We start from the raw sequence: 18,583 nt of genomic DNA, 5'->3' as shown, positions 1-18,583 counted from the left end.
GCGAGAGATGCAGAGCAGCTGTTAATCTACTTTTTATGATTGTTGACCGAGTTCTAGAAATAGACTCTGGTAACAGTTCGGACAATTGGAAGCTAGTGAAAATAGTCAATTCCTGACAGCTTTTTTAAGTGCAGCGTTAGTCGTGCTATATTTATTGAGTACACCGATTATGCGCACACTCAGTTTACTGTTCGAGCAGCCACAGCGTGGAGCTCTCGCAATACATTTCCTGTCAATTATGACCTGAGTGAAAGCTGGTTTTATGAATGCCTATTTTCTAATGCATTTGATGTCGACAAATTCAGGTATTTCCAGGAATGGCTGTTGTTCACACAGCCACAATGGGATGCATGTTCTCAGAAAAAAAAAAAAATAGCATTATTGTTGCGCTGCCTCGCTAGCTAATAAGTTGGCAATTAATTAGGTATCATCACCATCGGGTGGATCATGCACGTTCTTTCATACCATCAAAAATTTCAGGTGGCTGCACCGAAATATTTTTTTCCTGCCAACCGGCATCCCGTGAACTTTTGCTGCGGATAATACCTTCTGCTCATAACCCAATTTAAGCACACACGGGTATTACGTTTTTAACTGCTCGTTCTCCATCAGCAAAGTGTTCAGAGCATGCACGAGACACTGCCAATAGGGTGAAACACTTTTGGTTTGTGCATGCAATCCAAAAACGCTGCTTTTCTTCGGCAGATGGAAAGTATTGCAACTGAAACAGCTTGTGTACCCACACATACCACAGCTATTGATGCAGTTCTGGAGCAAATTTTATCTGCTTTCGATAGTTGTTACTGAAGTGAGAACAACATGGGTAGCCAGGTGACCTTGCGTCTAGATTCAAGGCGCTTTGCAGCTACTTTGCCGTGCAGATGACTGCGTAGCACGGTAGCACATACGCATTCTGATGTACCATGCCTTGGCGCCCTCACCGTGCGCGCACACCAGGGAGAAGGAGCGGCGCTGGGTGCGCCGAGTTCAAGGTTATTCTCCTCTTCGCCGCAGAACGGTGTATAAGCTGAAATTTATGCTGTTAAATTTCAACCCGAGGCAGAGTGTGGTGTAAAGTTGTCATTTGCACATGGCAGAGTTACATGATGCATTTTGCAATGATATTTCAGGCTTCATCATGTTGCCTGTTTCTATGTTTTTACCCGGGGTGAAACACTCATAATTGGATTGAGATAGATATTTAGTTGATAGCAAGGTACTGGAAGTGGTAAGGGAATATGCCTACTTAGGGCAGGTAGTGACCTAGATCCAAATCATGAGAGCGAAATAACTAGAATAAGAATAGGTGGAGCACATTTGGCAGGTTCTTTCAGATTACAAATGACAGTTTACCAATATCCCTCAAGAGAAAAGTATATAACAGCTGTATCTTACCGGTACTCTCCTATGGGGCAGGAACATGGAGGATAAGGAAAGGTGTTCAACTTAAGGACAACGCATCCAGCTATGGAAACGAAAATGCTAGGTGTAATATAAAGAGACGGGAAGAGGTCAGAGTGGGTCAGGGAACAAACGCGGATTAATGACATCCTAGTCGAAATCAAGAAGAGGAAATGGGCTTGGGCAGGGCATGTAATGCAGAGGCAAGGTAACCAATGGTCCTTGAGGGTAACGGACTGGATTCCATGAGCAGGCAAGCGTAGCAGGTGGCGTTAGAAAGTTAGGTAAGTGGATGAGACTAAGAAGTTTGCGAGGTAGGGTGACCACGGCTGGCACAGGACAGGGTTAATTGGAGATGTTTGGGAGAGGCCTTTGCCCTACAGTGGGCGTGGTCAGGCTGACGATGATGATGAGATATTCACCTCTTCAAATTCAGTGTTCCAAGCCGCCGCGGTGGCTCAGTGGTTATGGCACTCAGCTGCTGACCCGAAAGACGTGGGTTCGATCCCGGCCGCGGCGGTCGAATTTCAGTGGAGGTGAAATTCTAGAGGCCCGTGTACTGTACGATGTCAGTGCACACTAAAGAACCCCAGGTGGTCGAAAAATCCGGAGCCCTTTACTATGGCATCCCTCATAGCCTGAGTTGCTTTGGGACGTTAAACCCCCCATAAACCATAAAACCATAAATTTAGTATTCTACAATTCATGTTTAGGGTGTGGGTTTGCACGAAGAAAAAGGCCTGCACCATGTTACAGTTGTGTCTCTGAATGGGTTCAGGGCGTCTCTCAAGGTTCCGAGTTCAAGAACAGGCCACTACAATGGGCTTGGTTCAAGGAGCCTTCTCGAACAGCCTCCACCAGTGACTCTGCGTCAGCTTCAAATCTGGTTCAGGATGACCTGGCTGCCGATGAGGAGGTGAGTCCACAGCTCCCTTAGGTGGGACTCTTCTTTGCTGCCGGTAAGCGGCTTGTTTTACAGTCAAGCCCACTTGTAATGGATGTGACAGTTGTGCGCTGTTTGTGTGATATATCCGGACGTTCACAGTAAGTTGACTAGTCATAATGTCGACTCTCATGATGCGCTGTCCATATGGTATCCACGAATTGCCATTGGTGTGACCAAGTTTTGATGCTGGTTGGCATGATTTCGCTACGCTGTCCATTTCATAGGTTAGGAAACTATGTATGCAAGCATCAAGATCAACAGGGTTGATAGGCACCTTATGTTTTGGCCTTGTGCGCCATACCATCAAAAGCTGCTTTTAATTGTATGGTACATAATATATCAGCCAAACCTGAATTCTCAGCCTGCAAATATGGTATGTCTGTGCTGCATAGGTTTTGATAGGATGTCGTCTTTGCTGACCAGGCACAGCCTTTTGTGGGAGATCATGCTGACATTGCTTGTGGGAAAGATGGCATCAGCAGTTGCCTTTCATGCACAGAAAATGTTCGATGCTGTCCAAACTTTAGTCTAGTCCAAGCTTTAGCTTAGGGAGGGTAAGGAAAGGAGAGGGGAGGGGAGGAAAGGTAAAGGAAGGGAAATGAGCACCGGCAGCTGCTGAGTTTTACTTGGCACTAAAAAAACTTCTGTTGATGAAGAGCTAACACTATTAAGAAGTTAGCAAAAGATTGTATGGCAAATATGGCAAGGTCACATTCAACATGCCCCCTCCCCCTGATCTTCCGAATTTTGACATTGGCAGGTTGGTGGGTATGTCATAGTCATAGGAAAAACAGTGGGTCCCCAGTGGAACTGGTTTTAGGACGAGTACCTCCCACACATGATGTGGATGCTCTAACTGCTACTAGAGACCTCCTCAATTTGGGTGCACTTCCTGCACTAGTTCACACAAGTGGTGTGCCAGTGCAATGCCAGCTCTTGCGGTGCCGGTTTACCCTGACACTAACATTCTCGGGGCCAGATCGAGCACTAAAGTGCAAAAATATTCATTTGCCACAAGATGTGCTGCGGCTGTGTGTTCGTGTTTGTCGCATGGTTCGAGATGTGCATGGTATTGTGCTGGCTGTTTTGAATGTTGTTGAATTATTTGTTCGAAGTGTGCATCCCTTGGCAGCAGCCATGAAACTTGTCAATTCTGACAGTGACAGAGAATTTGACTCAGTCCTTTCTGTTACTTTCTACAAAGTGGTGTGGGCTGGCCGTTACCAATTCAACGAGTTTTTGAAGAGGTAATAACGAACTACTTGGACTTTGCATTCAAGAGGCAGTTCAGACTATCACCCGAGACCTTTGAGTTTGTGTGCGTGGCTCAGGTTGTCGCCGTTCTACCTGAAAAGTGTCTCCGGTCGTCTGCCAATTAAAGCAGAAGAGATTCGGCTGATAACTCTGAGCTTCTACTCATTTGAACTCCACAACTCGCGTTCGCTGTTGGCAGACGGTGGCGGTGGAGTGACTGTCAGAGGCTGAATGACAGGTGTGGGCTGAATGGAGACCTCGGAGGGAGTCGCTACTCTAAGCAGAGGTACGGCTGATGCTGCCACGTGCTGAATGCTGATGCAGAGGCCACATTGGCAATAAGAAACGAGTAGCAGCAAGTCATCACAAGCGTTGTGATGTTGTGATCACCCTTGCATTGAAAAACGACACCATTCACCTTTTGTCAGTGATACAATTGTGCTCCCTCATGCTGCTTGTGGCCACTGTGATCACCTAGCACGGAAAATGCAGCCGTTTCAACACCATTTACTAAAGCGAGCATGGCCACGGAGCTGTCTGCTACTTGCCAGCTACAGAGCGCGCCAAACTCCTTGCACTATTTCCACGAGAAGAGAACTCATGGGGAGGCTAATGCAGAAGTGCAGAAGAACTCGCGCAGCACAGTTTCAAACTGAGCGCCAAAGTGCAGGTGGTGCTAGCTGCACTGACAAATAGAGTGCTGCACCACCTGAACTGGTGCAGAAAGTGCAGCCATATCGAGGAGACTGCCGTGGAACACTTGCCATGCTTGGCCAAGTGGACCCATACTCTTCTGATTACAGAGCTGCTCCCATAGCTGCATGAGCTAAGCCCTGCCATGTAGCCAAGTGTGAGCTACTAGTACCACTCCTGCATAATTGCGGGTGTGTTGTTTCACCACATCTTTATGGCAGCAAAACCAGGCATGGAAACAAATTCTCGGTGCTTTTTGGTGTCAACAGGCAAGCTGGCGCTGCATCATTGCGCATGCAACAAGTACACTTTGGCAGTCGCGGCCTTTGTCTACAAGACGCAGCTTGTATGTAGTTGTCAGGAAGTTGACCATTCTATGGAAGGAGATCGAGGCCCCTTCAGCCATCATCAAAAGCCTCATTGAGGTTTTGTGAACACTAACGTAAGGTTTTGGAATGATAGCCAAAGACTAATGTGCCATTGGTGAGAACTGGGACTGTTATGCCTGTACTAGTATCTTGGGAAAAAAAACAGTGCAAAAGGTGACGGACTTGGAAAGAACAGACACCAGAAGCGCTTGTGGTGTCTGTTCTTTTTCACTGTTTTTTTCCAAGACGCTTTACCAACTAGCTCAAATGTCAGTATTTCTCCTGTACTAGTATCTTCGGGCAGTCTGCAGTGCTATTGCACCGAATGCACTCGTGAAGTCACAGCTCGATGTGTGTCCTCATTACCATTTCATCTTCTTGCGTCCGCAGTCAAACCTGGGCCTGGAGGAAGATCTTCTGCTCGTAGATGACGAAGAAGAGGAAGATAGTGAAGCTCGCTCCTGGCGACGATGATTAGCTCACCTTCGTATGTCGCATTGTATTTCTGTATATATAATGTGGCCTTTTGGCTGTATCTCACCCCTCTTTGTTCAGTTTTTTTTTTTTTTCTTAATGGTGATCTGTGCAAGAGTTGTACACCCAGTCATGCCACAACGTGCACACATTGAAAGCAGGGCTTTGTTTCATTTACTCTTCCTGTATGATGTGTAATTGTGAATGTGTGAAGCATCTTTTTCCATTTGTAGCTGAAGGCATTTCTCCGTCTTAATTTGCATGCAGTGTTGCAAGGGATTTGTAAATGCTTTTGACACATCCTGCGTGGCTCTTGGCTAGACATGGCAAGCAGTGTTTTCTAATGGTAGAATCAGCGTCTTATGGCTTCTCACGAGGAAGGGTAGCATTTATGGTGGATTGGGTTTTTAGGGTTGCAGCAATGTAATGCAATGTCATCCCTTGTTCTTTTTTTTTTTTTTTGCTGTCTCTCTAAACATGTTCATTCCAACCGTGCATGGATTTGAAATAGATTTTCCTCCTCTTGTTTTATGTGGTTACAGAGCTTCAAGACTCACTTTCATGCTAGTCGGCTTTGCGCAATTTGACTGTTGTTTTGGGAGGCAGTGCAGGTGTTTGTTAGGCCAGTGAGTGCATCTATCGTAACAGCAAACCTCGATGATGTTGTTGCTTTCTGGTTGATGGGTGCACTATAGCATGGTGATCAATGCATTGTATGTGAGGAGCTGCACTTGGCAATTTCTCTTAGTTGCTGCATCTTTCAGTGCCTTTTGCGATGACTCGTGCTCTGCTCTTTATTTAGTGTGCCTTGTTTGTCCCTCTCCTGTGACCTACCTTGCTTTTCTACCAAGTGAGGAATTGTTCTCTTGCTTGCCAAGGTGTGTAAATAGTTATCATGCAAAATAAAACAGCAAACAGGATGCAACATCTGACACACACAACAGACGCTGCTACATGCGTGGTATGGATCCTGCAAAATGCAAAAAAAGGTGGGGAAAAAAAGAGAAAGAATGAAAAAAAAAACTGATATAGCCAAATTCGTCACCTTTTGCCAGTTTTTTATGGGTCCACGCAAAAAAAAGAACAAAAAAAAACAAAAATGTTGCCTTGGCAGAGCTCGCCGGCACCACGGCTGCTCCCGAGTTCCCTCAAAAACTGATCAAGTTTGAAGATGGAAGACAGGAAGAACACCTATGAAGTGAAGCCTGAAGACAATGAAGACAAAGCTGGTGTGAAAAACATAGTGAACATGGAGCTCTGTAAGTATAACTTTAATAGCGTGCAGATTAACTCATTCTACCCACATTTCAGAGTTTGGAGCAGCATTCACAACTCGCATTGCAGCAACCGGTACAGTGTTCTTCCATTCATGGTGGTAAGTGGCTGGGAGCCCTTTTTCTTCCCACTGCTGTGAAACCTCAATGTAATGAAGTCCATTTTGCTAATCAAAAGACAGTCTTGATTTACTGATCTTAAATGAGATAGATCTATTAGCAACAATTTATTTCCCCAAAAACGTACCAAAATTGCCAATTTATTTTAAGTGACCATAATTTTCTCCATGTAATTCTGTTTCTGAAACTATATTACTTCGATGGCTTCTGGTTAAAATTAACACACAGTATAAAAAGAAAAACTGTTTACGAGGGTGGCTTTCCCACAGTGCATGCTGTAGTAATGGGTAGAATGCACTGAAATACGGTGTATTTATTTCATCTACTGTGACACACAAGAAAGTGCATAGACATTGCTTCGTCCAAGAAGGGAACAAAATTTCTTAGTATTCAAACTTCGTGTCGTAAATCTCAAAACATGGTGTTGCACAGAGCGCCACTTTGCAGTCTTCGCACCACGTTCTCGTTTCTTTGCATGGCTTCGTAGCTTTATCCTTCGAACGGGTGCGTGTGCATACAGCACATTTCCGCGTTGGCTCTTGCTTTTTTGGTGTTGGTGGGATTTTTCGGGGAAAGTGACGGCCTTTGAGCCTTGTCAGAGTGCTGTTGGATCTTCGACCTGCTCCTGTTTTGGCCAAAGAGTGGAGGTACTTGTCAAGTAATAACTCCACAAGTCGAACTCTGAAATCCAGGTGGCTCAGCCTTCCTCAAGACTTCTTGTAGAGGCAAAATGCATTGAAGATGGCTATGTCAAGAAAATGACGAAACAATTTCTTAAAGTAAATCTTCTGACCTTTGCGCAACGATGAATAGTACGACAGGTATTGTTCTGATCAGTCGACGCCGCCCATTGTGTTGTAGTCGAGAGCAATTGCGGGCTTCGAAACTTCTTCATTCTTGCAGAGTAGGTGAATGAACAGTGCTTAGGAATGTAGATATGGACGGCAAGGAAGCGATGGGTACCAAGGTAGCACTGGACCTTATGGAGCCATTTCTTGACAAGGGATACACCGTGATGGTTGATAACTATTACAATTCCTTGGAACCCGTTGATATTCTTATCAAGCGAAGACCGATATTTATGGAGCAGCTCGCCCTGGAAGAAAGGACATGCCTCTGTTCAAAAACATCAAGCTGAAAAGAGGTGCAATTGCTGTCTTTCTTCCAGGGCGAGCTGTTCCATAGATATCGGTCTTCCACTTGATAAGAATATCAACGTGTTCCGGGGAATTGTAATAGTTATCAAGAAATGGCTCCATAAGGTCCAGCGCTACCTTGGTACCCATCGCTTCCTTGCCGTCCGTATCTACCGTCCTCTTGCCAGCGTACACTATCAAATTGCAGATGTAGCCGCTGGAGGATTCGCACAGTAAAAACATTTTCAAGCCAAACCTTGCATGCTTTAGCGAGAGATATTGTTTCCATGCTAATCTTCCCTTGTACAGCGAGAGGCTCTCATCAACGGACACCTGCTCTGCTCTGGCAAGTAGGATGCAAGGAAGGCCTCGTTCAGCCTTGAGATCACGGGCCACAGCTTCCAAAGCCTGGGGTGCGGGTGGGTCGCTTCATCCACGGTTTTCATGTTGATGAAATGGAGGCAGCGCATTAACGTGTTGAAGCGGTTCCTGCTCATGGCCTTCCTGAACACTGGTGTCTCCAAAACTTCTTTTGTAGACCAGTACATCTCCACTTGAGGTTTACCAACAATACCCTGCAATATCATCAGTGCAAGGAAGACCATGATCTCATTGCGGTCTGCCAGTTTCCATGCAGAACCTTGAGCAGCAAAGTACTCCACCGCGTAGCGGTTCATCTCTGTGACGATTACGTCAATGATGTCCCAGTCAAAAAATACCTGAAACCAGCTGAGAAGGTTTTGCTCATCAGTGGGCTGCTGCAAGATCCCAGGCACTGAAGAAAAATGGAACCGTGGAGGCACGGGCGGCGGGTTTTTCGTGCTCACACACTGCCACACATGTGCACTTTGCTGCGACTCACCCTCCTTGTCGTCGCCGCTTTTGTCGCCATCTGAAGCCAACTCCACAAAGTCCGGGTCACTTTCAGAAACAAATTCCATATTGTCAGAAATGCTGCTGTCACAACTGCTTGAAGAAGCAGCTCTTTTTCTCGGGACACTGCCACCACCGGCATTCCTCATCGATGACGCCATTGTGAAATGACTCTTTTGAGCCTTCAAGCACACGCCAAAAATGCAAGATGCGTTTTTTTATGGGCGACTACCGCCCTCTTGTGTTCAAAATCGCAACCAATGCAACTGACAACTGCAACTCGTCTTTTGAGGTGGCAGCACCGCAATATCCGACCAGACGAGTGTGACTCATCATTGGCGATTTTGGTACGATCTCTCATGACGAGTACAGCTCGGGGTTGGCGGTTAAAGGAAGCGATCATCTCCGTGCTATTATTAGGTTGTCATCGTTGCCACTGTAATTCCAACCAAACCCCAGCGCTAGAAAGTCCAGTTTGCTGATTGGCCTCTGTACATGGAAAGCACTGCCCTAGATGAATTCTCGAGCCAGCTCAAAAGTGAAATGAACGAAAAGTTGGCAGACACACTTGAGACTGCTTACGTGTGGGAATTTGAAAACGCGTCATGGACACAAGACATACGTTTGGTTGCAGTTTGCGAACTGAGTTTATTTCAGGCGATCAGTCTTTTTGCTTTTCGAAGTATGACACCACCCACAGGCGCATATGATACCACCGGAATGCTGTAGGACGAACAGTCGCATCACAATTTTGATATGAAAGTGTGGGAAGGCATACAACTGAAGGTGCATATGTCATCAGTTTGAATCCCTGTCACATGTCGCAAGCTAGCCTCCAACTTGACTATCACATGTAAGCTATATGCAACGAGATATTGCATTGCACCACCCGGAAAGCTGTACAACAAACAGTTGCATGAAAATTTTGGTACAAATATCGCCATATGAATGACGCCACATGGAGGTCAGCCAGTGGCGGGCATATATTGACAAATGACATGTATAGCATGTAATGTGAAGGCAAGATAATCGCTAGTCCTTAACGGTAAAGAAGTGGATTCAAAGAGAAGGCAAGCGCAGAAGGGGCGGCAGAAAGTTAGGTGGGCAGATGAGGTTAAAAAGTTTACGGGGATACGGTGGCTGCAGCTGGCAGAGGACAGGGTTAATTGGAGAGGCCTTTGCCCTGCAGTGGGTGCAGTCAGGCCGATGATGATGACGATTGCATGTATAGTACTGTCTGAAGTGGCGGTGCTTGGCTTGCTGTGTGCATCGTACAGCGCTAGATGGCCTCACCCTTTTTGCTTGCCATCGCTGAGATTTTCTGCATCATCTGCATCATCATTTTCTGCATCACACACTCGCACGCTGTCGGCTTTTCTCGTAATAGGACTAGTAATGCTTTCGCATTAAAAGCTCGTGGCGTGCATCCTCCATCCTTCAGATTTTGTTAGCTATACCTCAGTCTTCAGGGCAAGCACATGAGTTGGAGCATGCTTTGCTTCACTTTTGCAGCTTTGAAAGAAAAGTCCGGTTACTTATTTCATCACACCACTGAAGCCACCACTCTTTGAAGCTGATGAGTGAATATACAGGTTAGTTGCAGCAAGGAAGTCTGATAACTTTTTACTGTCAAAGGGAAATGCAAAATGTTTGCTGTAGGTGAGGTTCATTTTCTTTTTTTTTTTTTGAATGCCTAGAATATAAAAAAACTGCCAAAAGTAAGTGCCATACTGTACTTACCTTCTGCTTTCCTCGCTTTCAAAGACTAGTGGCTTCACAACACATGCTTCATCCATGGTGACTTAATGATCAACTTTTTCTGCAGGCTTTGCTCCCATGTGGCACTGTGAGCTGGTGTTGCGCTGTCACTAAAGCACAACCAAGTTCTCAACTCTGCAATGCAAGCATCTACATTTGCCAATAAACTCAATGTTCATGTGTTCAGTGTGGTGGCAGTTCTGGTGCCTGAAGCTCATCATGTTCACTGTTCAGAGCTGCGAGTGTCCAACATGCAGACTGGTAAGCTTCAAGTCCCTCATTTCAATATAATTTGTATGCAGGGATGAAAGTGTGACGAACTGTGATTGAAACCAATGCAACATATCTTGCAACAGCCGCAAGCATTCTGCACTGAGCGTTTGTTCACTGTTCCCTGTGCAGATAATCACTGCGGTAAAGTGTGGTATTAATAACAAGCCTGGCCACTATAATCTATCATCTACCCATTGGAGTAAAACATCCTTTACACTGAGACGTCTTTCTTCCCATGTAGGAACACTATATATCCACATGCAGCTGCTTTAATAAACAACTTTCTGCATATACCTGTATAACATCGTTTTGCTGCTGAGCCTAGCAATAAAATGCAGTTAGGAATTGAAACTCTCATGTCTCGAAATAATAGCCTATCCAATAACACAAACTCCAATTGGGGCTGTGTATTTCCATATGACGATGACAATGTAAAACAATTTGTCCAATAAGAAATCAGGTGTGCAAACCAAACAGCCATCACCCAGGTGTTTGTCAGCCTGCACATCACACTATGAATCAACGAGCAAATCATTGCTAGCGCAGCCTTCACTGCCACTTTATGCAGCTCTGTGCTTCGCACGATGCAGTCATTAGTAGGCAATATTTAACAGTCTCGGCTTGGAGCCAAAGCAACGATGACTGAAGAGGGGATGTGCAGGAAGACTCTGAAACTTCCAAACCCCCTCCCCTATACGCACATAGCAGCAAATGTTGCTGCCATTCCACTAGCAGTGCAATCGCCTACTCTTCATTGGCCATTTCTTGTGCTGCTGACTGCTATAATTTAATGCTCGGTTATCATAGTCCCAAGTTTGCATTGCACAATAAAGCTAGACTGTAGGGTTTATCTTTTATAATGCACAATTACAATAAAACTAATTGGTCTTAAGACTCGAATGTTGAGCTCAAAATTTGCTGCTGTGCACAAGGTGCTCGTGGTGTTGACGCAGCCAGCTGCTCGGTGCATGAAACATGCGGCTTGCGACGTCTATACTGTGCACTAAATCCTGCCTGGCCATAGCCAGAGGTGCAGAGAAGCACAAAAGAGCGAAACCTGTTTATTGTTACTAAAACTGCGTAGCCAGCAGTGGTTGGCTACCATTCAAGTTGGACGGGATAGTTGCCAGTGAGGCATGCGGTGCAATGGCCCACCTCCCTGCTGCCCCCGTTGGGACGAGGGATGCCCCGCTGGACCGCTGTGGTGAGGCCCTCGACCGACAGGTAGACTAGGCTTGCTGCCCCCAGGGTCTCTGCTAGCTGCTTGGCATTGAGCGTATTGGCAATGAGCTCCTCCCTCGTTGGGATGTTGATGCCCATGTAGCATGGGTGACGCAAGGGGGGTGATGCAATGCGGATGTGCACCTGGGCAGAGCAAAGGAAAAGGCAAGCGCAAAACGTTTTGACATACCTGGCAGGACATACTGTTAGTGCAGGCTTGGTACAAGTATACTAACAAACTTTCAAAGATATCAAGTCACTGTTTCGAACAGTTTCAACTGTAAAGAACACCTAATGCTGTGGTAGATAGACTACGCCATACAGGCAGCACTTTTGGAGTACCAAAGCAACACTGCACTGTGGCACACACTATAATGGAGAGCTGCTGATTAATTTCAACCACTTGGTGATTTTTGCCTTACTCCCAAATCTTGGTACGCCGGCATTCTTGAAGCAAACTAATGCTTAGCAGCCAACTGCCTCTGAGCCACTATGGTAACTCTTTCATCTTATCAGACAGTGCTCAACAGCGGTTATACTCAACAGGTTGTTATGCACCTGCAGCCACCACCATGGCAGTGGACTAAAAGACATATCTTAAGGGAAGTGAATGTTCTTTGGATCAGATATTTGTAATGCATGAAGTGTTGAAATGTCAATTTTTTTTGCAGCCCGGTTTCCATGATTATAAAACCTGCCCAAAGAGAGAAAGGCAGAGATAAAAAGGAAGAAAGAAGGCATAGAATGCCAATTATAATTTGTTGATTGAGATTTTTCAATTCATAAGACTATTAATATGTGAAAACCTGCCAAAATTTACTGTCATCACCTAACCTGTGCCTACAGGTGACTGCCACTCTAATAAGAGTCAAACATTATCAGCAAGGAATCCTGTAACATAACTACTGTCAGACTTTTTCAAGCCACTCTTTTTTTCTGAAACAGCCTTTGTAAATAAGGTTCTGTGCTGCTAACCTTTAATTGACAGCATTTACTCTAGTGGTCAGTGGTGGTCGATTTATTTGCACATATATTAAAAATGACCAATAATTATACATTTCAAAATTAAAATTTTGTATTACTGCTAGCTAAAATACTGCACTATAGTACTAGTACAAGCAAATCAAAACTTTATCCTTTCAATGTGGAAAGAACTCAAATTGCACTGGAATCGCATGCACTCTACCCATGCCAACTTAACTACTGACACAGAATTGTAAAGGTGCTTTGAAAAATTTTTGGGCACTTAGGCTCTGCCTAGAGTATGACGTGACAGCGTTAATGGGACCCGTCAGCTGCTGCTCTTGCCCACGCAGACACGGGCATTGTTCCCTCTTTCTCAATCATTATATGAAAGACCACACAACATATACCGGTGTCCCAGCTAACTTGAGCCAAGGTTAAAAATTCAATTATTAGAGGCACGCGAGCGAAACCAGTTGCATATTGGTGACAGCCATCTTGCGCGCCGCAGGCAATTTTGTTTTGCAAATAAATAATAGTTTAATTAAGTTTAATTATCTAAATTAATAAATATTGACTTTAGACAACAAATTGCATTTGAAGAGTTGTCGAGCACCTTCTGAAACGCTCATTCCATTATTTACAATAAGGAAATCCTCACGTGCATATTTTTCTCCCAGCTCCGAAGGAAGCCCGCGAAATACAAAATAACCCACATGACTAACGCACTTGCGTGCCACGATCGTGCTGCTCCCAAGCGTGGTTTGAGCAAACGAAATTGCTCTTGCCTTGACTCCACGGACCCGGAGCAACGGCAGGCCGATATGTTGGCAGTGGTTTCTCGTCTGTGTCAGCCAGTGACACGCATGACGGTGCGAGTTGGCGGCGTTAGTCATGTGGCTTATTTTGTATTTCGCGGGCTTTCTTTGGAGCTGGGAAAAAAAGATGCACGTGAGGATTTCCTTATCGTAAATGATGGAATGGGGGTTTCTGAAAGTGCTCGACAACTCTTCAAATGCAATTTGCTGTCTAAAGTCAATAGTTATTAATTTAGATAATTAAACTTAAATAAACTATTAATTACTTACAAAACAAAAAATTGCCTATGGTGCGCAAGGTGGCTGTCACCGATATGCAATGGGTTTCACTCGCCTGCCTGTAACAATTTATTTTTTAACCCTTGGCTCAAGTTAGCTGGGACACCCGGTATATAAAACCGTGCCTTAACCAAGCCATACAAACATGCCTGCATGGCCTAATGGTAGCATGTCCGACTTGCAACCCAAGAGTCAAAGATTCGATTCCCGACTAATTTACTCCAATTTTCTTTTCAGCGCAGTTCATTTACTTTATATGCTTACATGTCCTAATGACATTTGAGCCATGGTGCGACATTCTAGTCGCCAGTTTTCTTAACTTTTTAGCCTGTTTTTTTGCTCACAACCACCACAATGGCTGACACCCGGATTTTCTGTAGAAAGGGAGCATTACACTATAGCATAAAACAGTGCACCTATGATAGGAAGATGAGTAACATCACATTCTCTTCCCTAGTAATGATGCACTCAAGCAGGCACTTGGAATGCCACAATTGCGTTGCATTGTCAGCAACGGCCTTTCGAGTGCATGCAGTGCAATGACCCCTGAAGCCCATGCATGAATGGCCATAAACATGCATGCTTGGCTGTCTCTCATGACTTGAGCCAATTAAAAAGGTAATAATAGCTACAGCAATTAGTAGGTTCATCAGAAAGTTCATCAGTAGTCCAACTGCAGCTGCTTCTAGCCTTCATATACAAACCTCTTTAGCTCCCGCTTCTTTGAGCAGCTTGATGATGCTTCCCACTGTGGTGCCCCGCACAATCGAGTCATCAATAAGGATGATCCGCTTGCCATTGAAGTTGTCAGACAATGGGCCGAACTTTTTTGCAACTCCGAGTTGCCTTAGGCGAGTGCTTGGTTGGATGAAAGTACGGCCGACGTAGCGGTTTTTGCAAAGGACTTCAGCGTAAGGTATTCCTGTCTGGAAATAAAGTGACACAGCACATGAATTAGTACATGTTTGGGTTTAGCAATAATTTACATGCAAGAATACTGCACTAAAGACACCTGTTGTGCAAGCTTACTGTGAAGGCATCCTAGAAATCTGGATGAACAATACTAGAAACGAAGTCATGCACAAAGAGATACGCTCTACCTAGCCATGCAATGTGTGCTTTACAGGGTGTTTCTCGTGATGAAAGCCAAGGATCCCCACGAAAAACTGGTACACATAGCGAAAATCAAAAAGACAGTTTGTTGCCAGCTGAGCACTAATATTTACTCCTTACTCATTAAGGGTGCACATGAAAAATTAAAAAATTAAATTCACTGAAAAATTCTCCTGTGTAGTTTAATAATTTGCTTTTAAATCCTTGACATTACATGGACTGCTTTGATGTTCTGCAACTAAGTGTTTCAGTACACAATGAATGCAATTAGTCATCACTGTGTAACACACCAGCATCACTTTTCTCAGCTTTAATGTTTTAAGGTTTAAGTGGCACTGTACCCTCCTTCACTTCCCAAACAAATAAAGATTGAAGAGATTAAGTGACAATAAGGCATCCTATTTTTGTTTGTGTTGCTCAAAAACTTTCGCACTTGTACTTTTTTTAAAAGTTACATAACTGTTTGGATGAAAGTTTTTTTCTTTAAATGGTGTTGATTGAACAAGAATAAGCCGTCTGCATAAAATGGACTTTTGTAAACTAACTGATATAAATATCTGCCAGATATTTTGCCCCAATTTTTCAACATCAAGATTATTGTAAGAGGGTGCTAATTTTATTAACCTGAGAATTAGGCATCTTACAGTCTAATTTCTCCTGTAATGCCAGTACAGTTAATGGTCTATGCATACTAAATTCAGCCAGACATTTTGCAAAATTATTAAATAGTTTTAATTGCCTACAATTATTAAAGTTTTGAATTCCTTGATATTCGTGAAAAGTTTCAAGAAGGTTGTACGTTGTCAGAAGAAATTCCCTACAGTACAATTTTTGCAACAAGGATACTATGAAAGTCTACTCCATTCTAAAACAGCACATAAAGTCTCTTGCTTGTTCCAAGTATGCACAGCCAAGTAGCCATTAGCCTTGCTTGTGGCCACTGTCTCATGCTGCTCTGCAGTTTCATATACTTTCAAACGGTGAAAAAAGAAAAAAAACAATTGGAGTAAAGTCACTTTTTTGAAAATTGCAGCCTCATTCTTTTTTTTTTTGTAGCTCTAACTTTCCACTCTAGCCTTTTACATATCTCTATTGTTTCAAAGGTTAATTTGCAGTAAAAACTAGGTTATCATGAAATGATAAATACTCTTGCTGGCATTAGATGACTGCCAACAAAGGTTTTTGCTTTTTTTCCACGTGTATGAGAATCCAAACAGCTAAACAGCTTGGCAGAATGCATGCTTTGAAATGAACCAGCATATGTGTGGAAAAGAATAATAGAACCAACTGAAAATATCGCATGTTGGCCTTTACCATCTCTGAAAACCCAAGGGCAGCAGGGGTTGCAGACTCTGGCACAGTGCTGACAATGTCAGCTTCAACTGGAGCTTCTCGGGCAAGCTGCTTGCCACATTCCCTTCTTACGGAGTAAACCATTTGACCTTCAAACAAAAAGAGATATAAATTTTTAACAGCTAGGCAAGAGTTGCTGACTAACATTTTCATGAGCAATGCAATTCGTTGCAAAAGTTCCCAGGCAGGTGGTGTCTGTTGGAAAAAATACTGTTTATATATTTTAGCAAACTTGAGATGAACAGATTTCCTCATTGATGCCTTAAACCGCAAGAATAGTTCAGTAACAGCATTGATGCAAAGCCCCACATCCCTGCCTTTGTCACCGACACTTAGGCCTGGTAGCTTTTGTGTTTTGTTGCCAAGTTGTCACTGATGCTTACCTTCAAAAATGCTGTCTGGCCTTGCGAAATACACATATTCAAAAATGCAGAATGCTGGAGGTGCAGTGTAAGGCCTGGGGACTACACAGATGGACTTGGGCCCATGTTTTGTAATTTCCACAATTTCACCGGGGAGCACTTCACGGTACAGCACTCCACTGACGGACTTGAATGCGCAGGACTCTGAGGACACAACCCAACCTTCATACTCAAACTGTGGATTGCTTTGATCTGAAAAATAAAGGCAACCCCACAACGAGCTTTACAGAAGAAAAACAAAAAATCACTGTTATTTCAACACAGTCTCTAGGAAGAGCAGTGCTGAGTAAAAAAAAAAACAATTCCAGTTATTTGGCACCATTTAATCAACCAGAACCAACACTCACATTATGCTAGCACTAGGGTTAGATATCTTGCATGCATTAAGGCCAGATGAATCCTTATGACATGAACACTAGCATCCCATGCGTAAAAATGAGCAAAAGTTACTTTTGATTCCACTGGGTGGAACAAGGACACCTATGCTGAGTGGTCTGTTCCCGAAGGGGTCTCGAACTGCATAGATGGTGTCGTCGTACATCATGATGAGTGAATATGCTGTGGGTGTCAGGGACATGAGATGTCTAATGCGTGCTGGCCAATTTGGACCATCTTCTTCCTCCCCTGTTGGTGGAGGCTGGCTCAGTATTTGCATAATGAGCTCAGAATCGGATCCTGTTGTCAGTCCTACACCGTTGTTCAGAATCTGAAAGTGAGTTTCATTATTGGCAGTAATGCATGGCAAAAGAACGTCAAACATGCAGGATGCAACTTGTTTATCAATTCTCACCTTTCTGCGAAGGGCAAGAGCATTGACCAGCTCTCCATTGTGAGCAATGGCAAGCAGGCCATGGTTTGTATGTACAACAAATGGCTGAGCAAGCTCGTGCTCTGAGCCGCCAGTAGTAGAATAGCGTGTGTGGCCCACACCAAGATTTCCCTTCAGCTTCGTCATGGAGTCCTCATTGAAAACATTGCTCACAAGGCCCATGCCCCTGTGGACAGCAAACTTCTTGAGGTTTTCACCTTGACTGGTTACAATTCCTGCACTTTCCTGTCCCCTGTAGATAGCAAAAAAATATCTTAGAACTTTCAATTGTAAGGCAGCAGCTAATTTGTGTGTCAAGGTCAACAAGAGCTTTCGTGATTTCTGGACCTGCACGGAATGACATAATATTCTCACAGCTATCTTCAACAACATATCAACGATTCTCGAAGTTGCATGCTTTTCTATTTTCAGTAGTTTGCTTCTTTGATTTACATCTGCAGGGTGTCATTACTATGGCCCTTTCACTGCAGTGTTTTTACTACTTTCTATATTAGATATCAGCAATTTGCACAAGGTAAAAATCGTATCTAGGTACACCCTCCGAGCTATAGCATGTTGTTCTAGCCGCGCAATTCTCGAACTGTCAACAGCGACTTCGAAAGTAGTTTTCGAATTTGTCTGCTTAACATGCGGCGCAACAGATGGCGCGGTAGTCTTTATCGCTAGTTTCGTTTTCAGTGCGCGCTAATCGCACAAGCTGGCCGTCTTGTAAATTTAAAGTGATAGTTTGGTTTCGTATGCCAAGTCTGGCCGAGCACTTACAAGGTATTATTTTACGCTTGCAAGTACAGAGCTGAAGGCGCATCGCGCTGGTCGCCATCACACCTCGGCCGCCTCAGCTGCACATTATCTTCTGTTATCAATCGCCTTAGGCCCTTGCCAGTGTGGGCTGATGGATAGCGTCACCGGCTCTGCGAGTGCCAGCCCGCGATAAAGCTGTATACGCTTCCACACTACGGCGGTTTAGTTCGCGCCTTGGTTGCGTTAGCGAAGCGATCCGTCCAAGATCTCACTG

General features: G+C 44.3%; 2 protein-coding genes and 1 long non-coding RNA gene across 3 annotated transcripts in view; 2 read left to right on the top strand and 1 right to left on the bottom strand.

The window, feature by feature from the left end:
- swm (Zinc finger protein swm) overlaps nucleotides 1–6,209 on the top strand; it is a 77,545-nt gene extending 71,336 nt beyond the window's left edge. Inside the window, 2 exon segments of the mRNA XM_077662546.1 lie at nucleotides 2,180–2,317; nucleotides 5,053–6,209. Coding sequence (XP_077518672.1) covers nucleotides 2,180–2,317; nucleotides 5,053–5,136 — 222 coding nt within the window. The 3' untranslated portion in view covers nucleotides 5,137–6,209.
- A 48-nt stretch (nucleotides 6,210–6,257) lies between these two features.
- Nucleotides 6,258–10,475, top strand: LOC144128820 (uncharacterized). The gene is made up of 4 exons (XR_013313830.1): nucleotides 6,258–6,395; nucleotides 6,448–6,511; nucleotides 10,052–10,131; nucleotides 10,365–10,475. It is a non-coding gene; the product is annotated as an uncharacterized LOC144128820 (long non-coding RNA).
- A 1,140-nt stretch (nucleotides 10,476–11,615) lies between these two features.
- Nucleotides 11,616–18,583, bottom strand: part of LOC144128815 (amidophosphoribosyltransferase-like) — a 7,547-nt gene continuing 579 nt past the window's right edge. The window contains exons 2-7 of the mRNA XM_077662547.1: nucleotides 17,530–17,800; nucleotides 17,190–17,445; nucleotides 16,701–16,931; nucleotides 16,279–16,406; nucleotides 14,556–14,777; nucleotides 11,616–11,935 (exon numbers count right to left, since the gene is read on the bottom strand). Coding sequence (XP_077518673.1) covers nucleotides 11,669–11,935; nucleotides 14,556–14,777; nucleotides 16,279–16,406; nucleotides 16,701–16,931; nucleotides 17,190–17,445; nucleotides 17,530–17,800 — 1,375 coding nt within the window. The 3' untranslated portion in view covers nucleotides 11,616–11,668. The remainder of the gene's footprint in view (nucleotides 11,936–14,555; nucleotides 14,778–16,278; nucleotides 16,407–16,700; nucleotides 16,932–17,189; nucleotides 17,446–17,529; nucleotides 17,801–18,583) is intronic.

This window comes from Amblyomma americanum, chromosome 4, assembly GCF_052857255.1.
Source record: "Amblyomma americanum isolate KBUSLIRL-KWMA chromosome 4, ASM5285725v1, whole genome shotgun sequence".
Lineage (NCBI taxonomy): Eukaryota > Metazoa > Arthropoda > Arachnida > Ixodida > Ixodidae > Amblyomma > Amblyomma americanum.
This window is presented reverse-complemented; position numbering and strand designations above follow the sequence as displayed.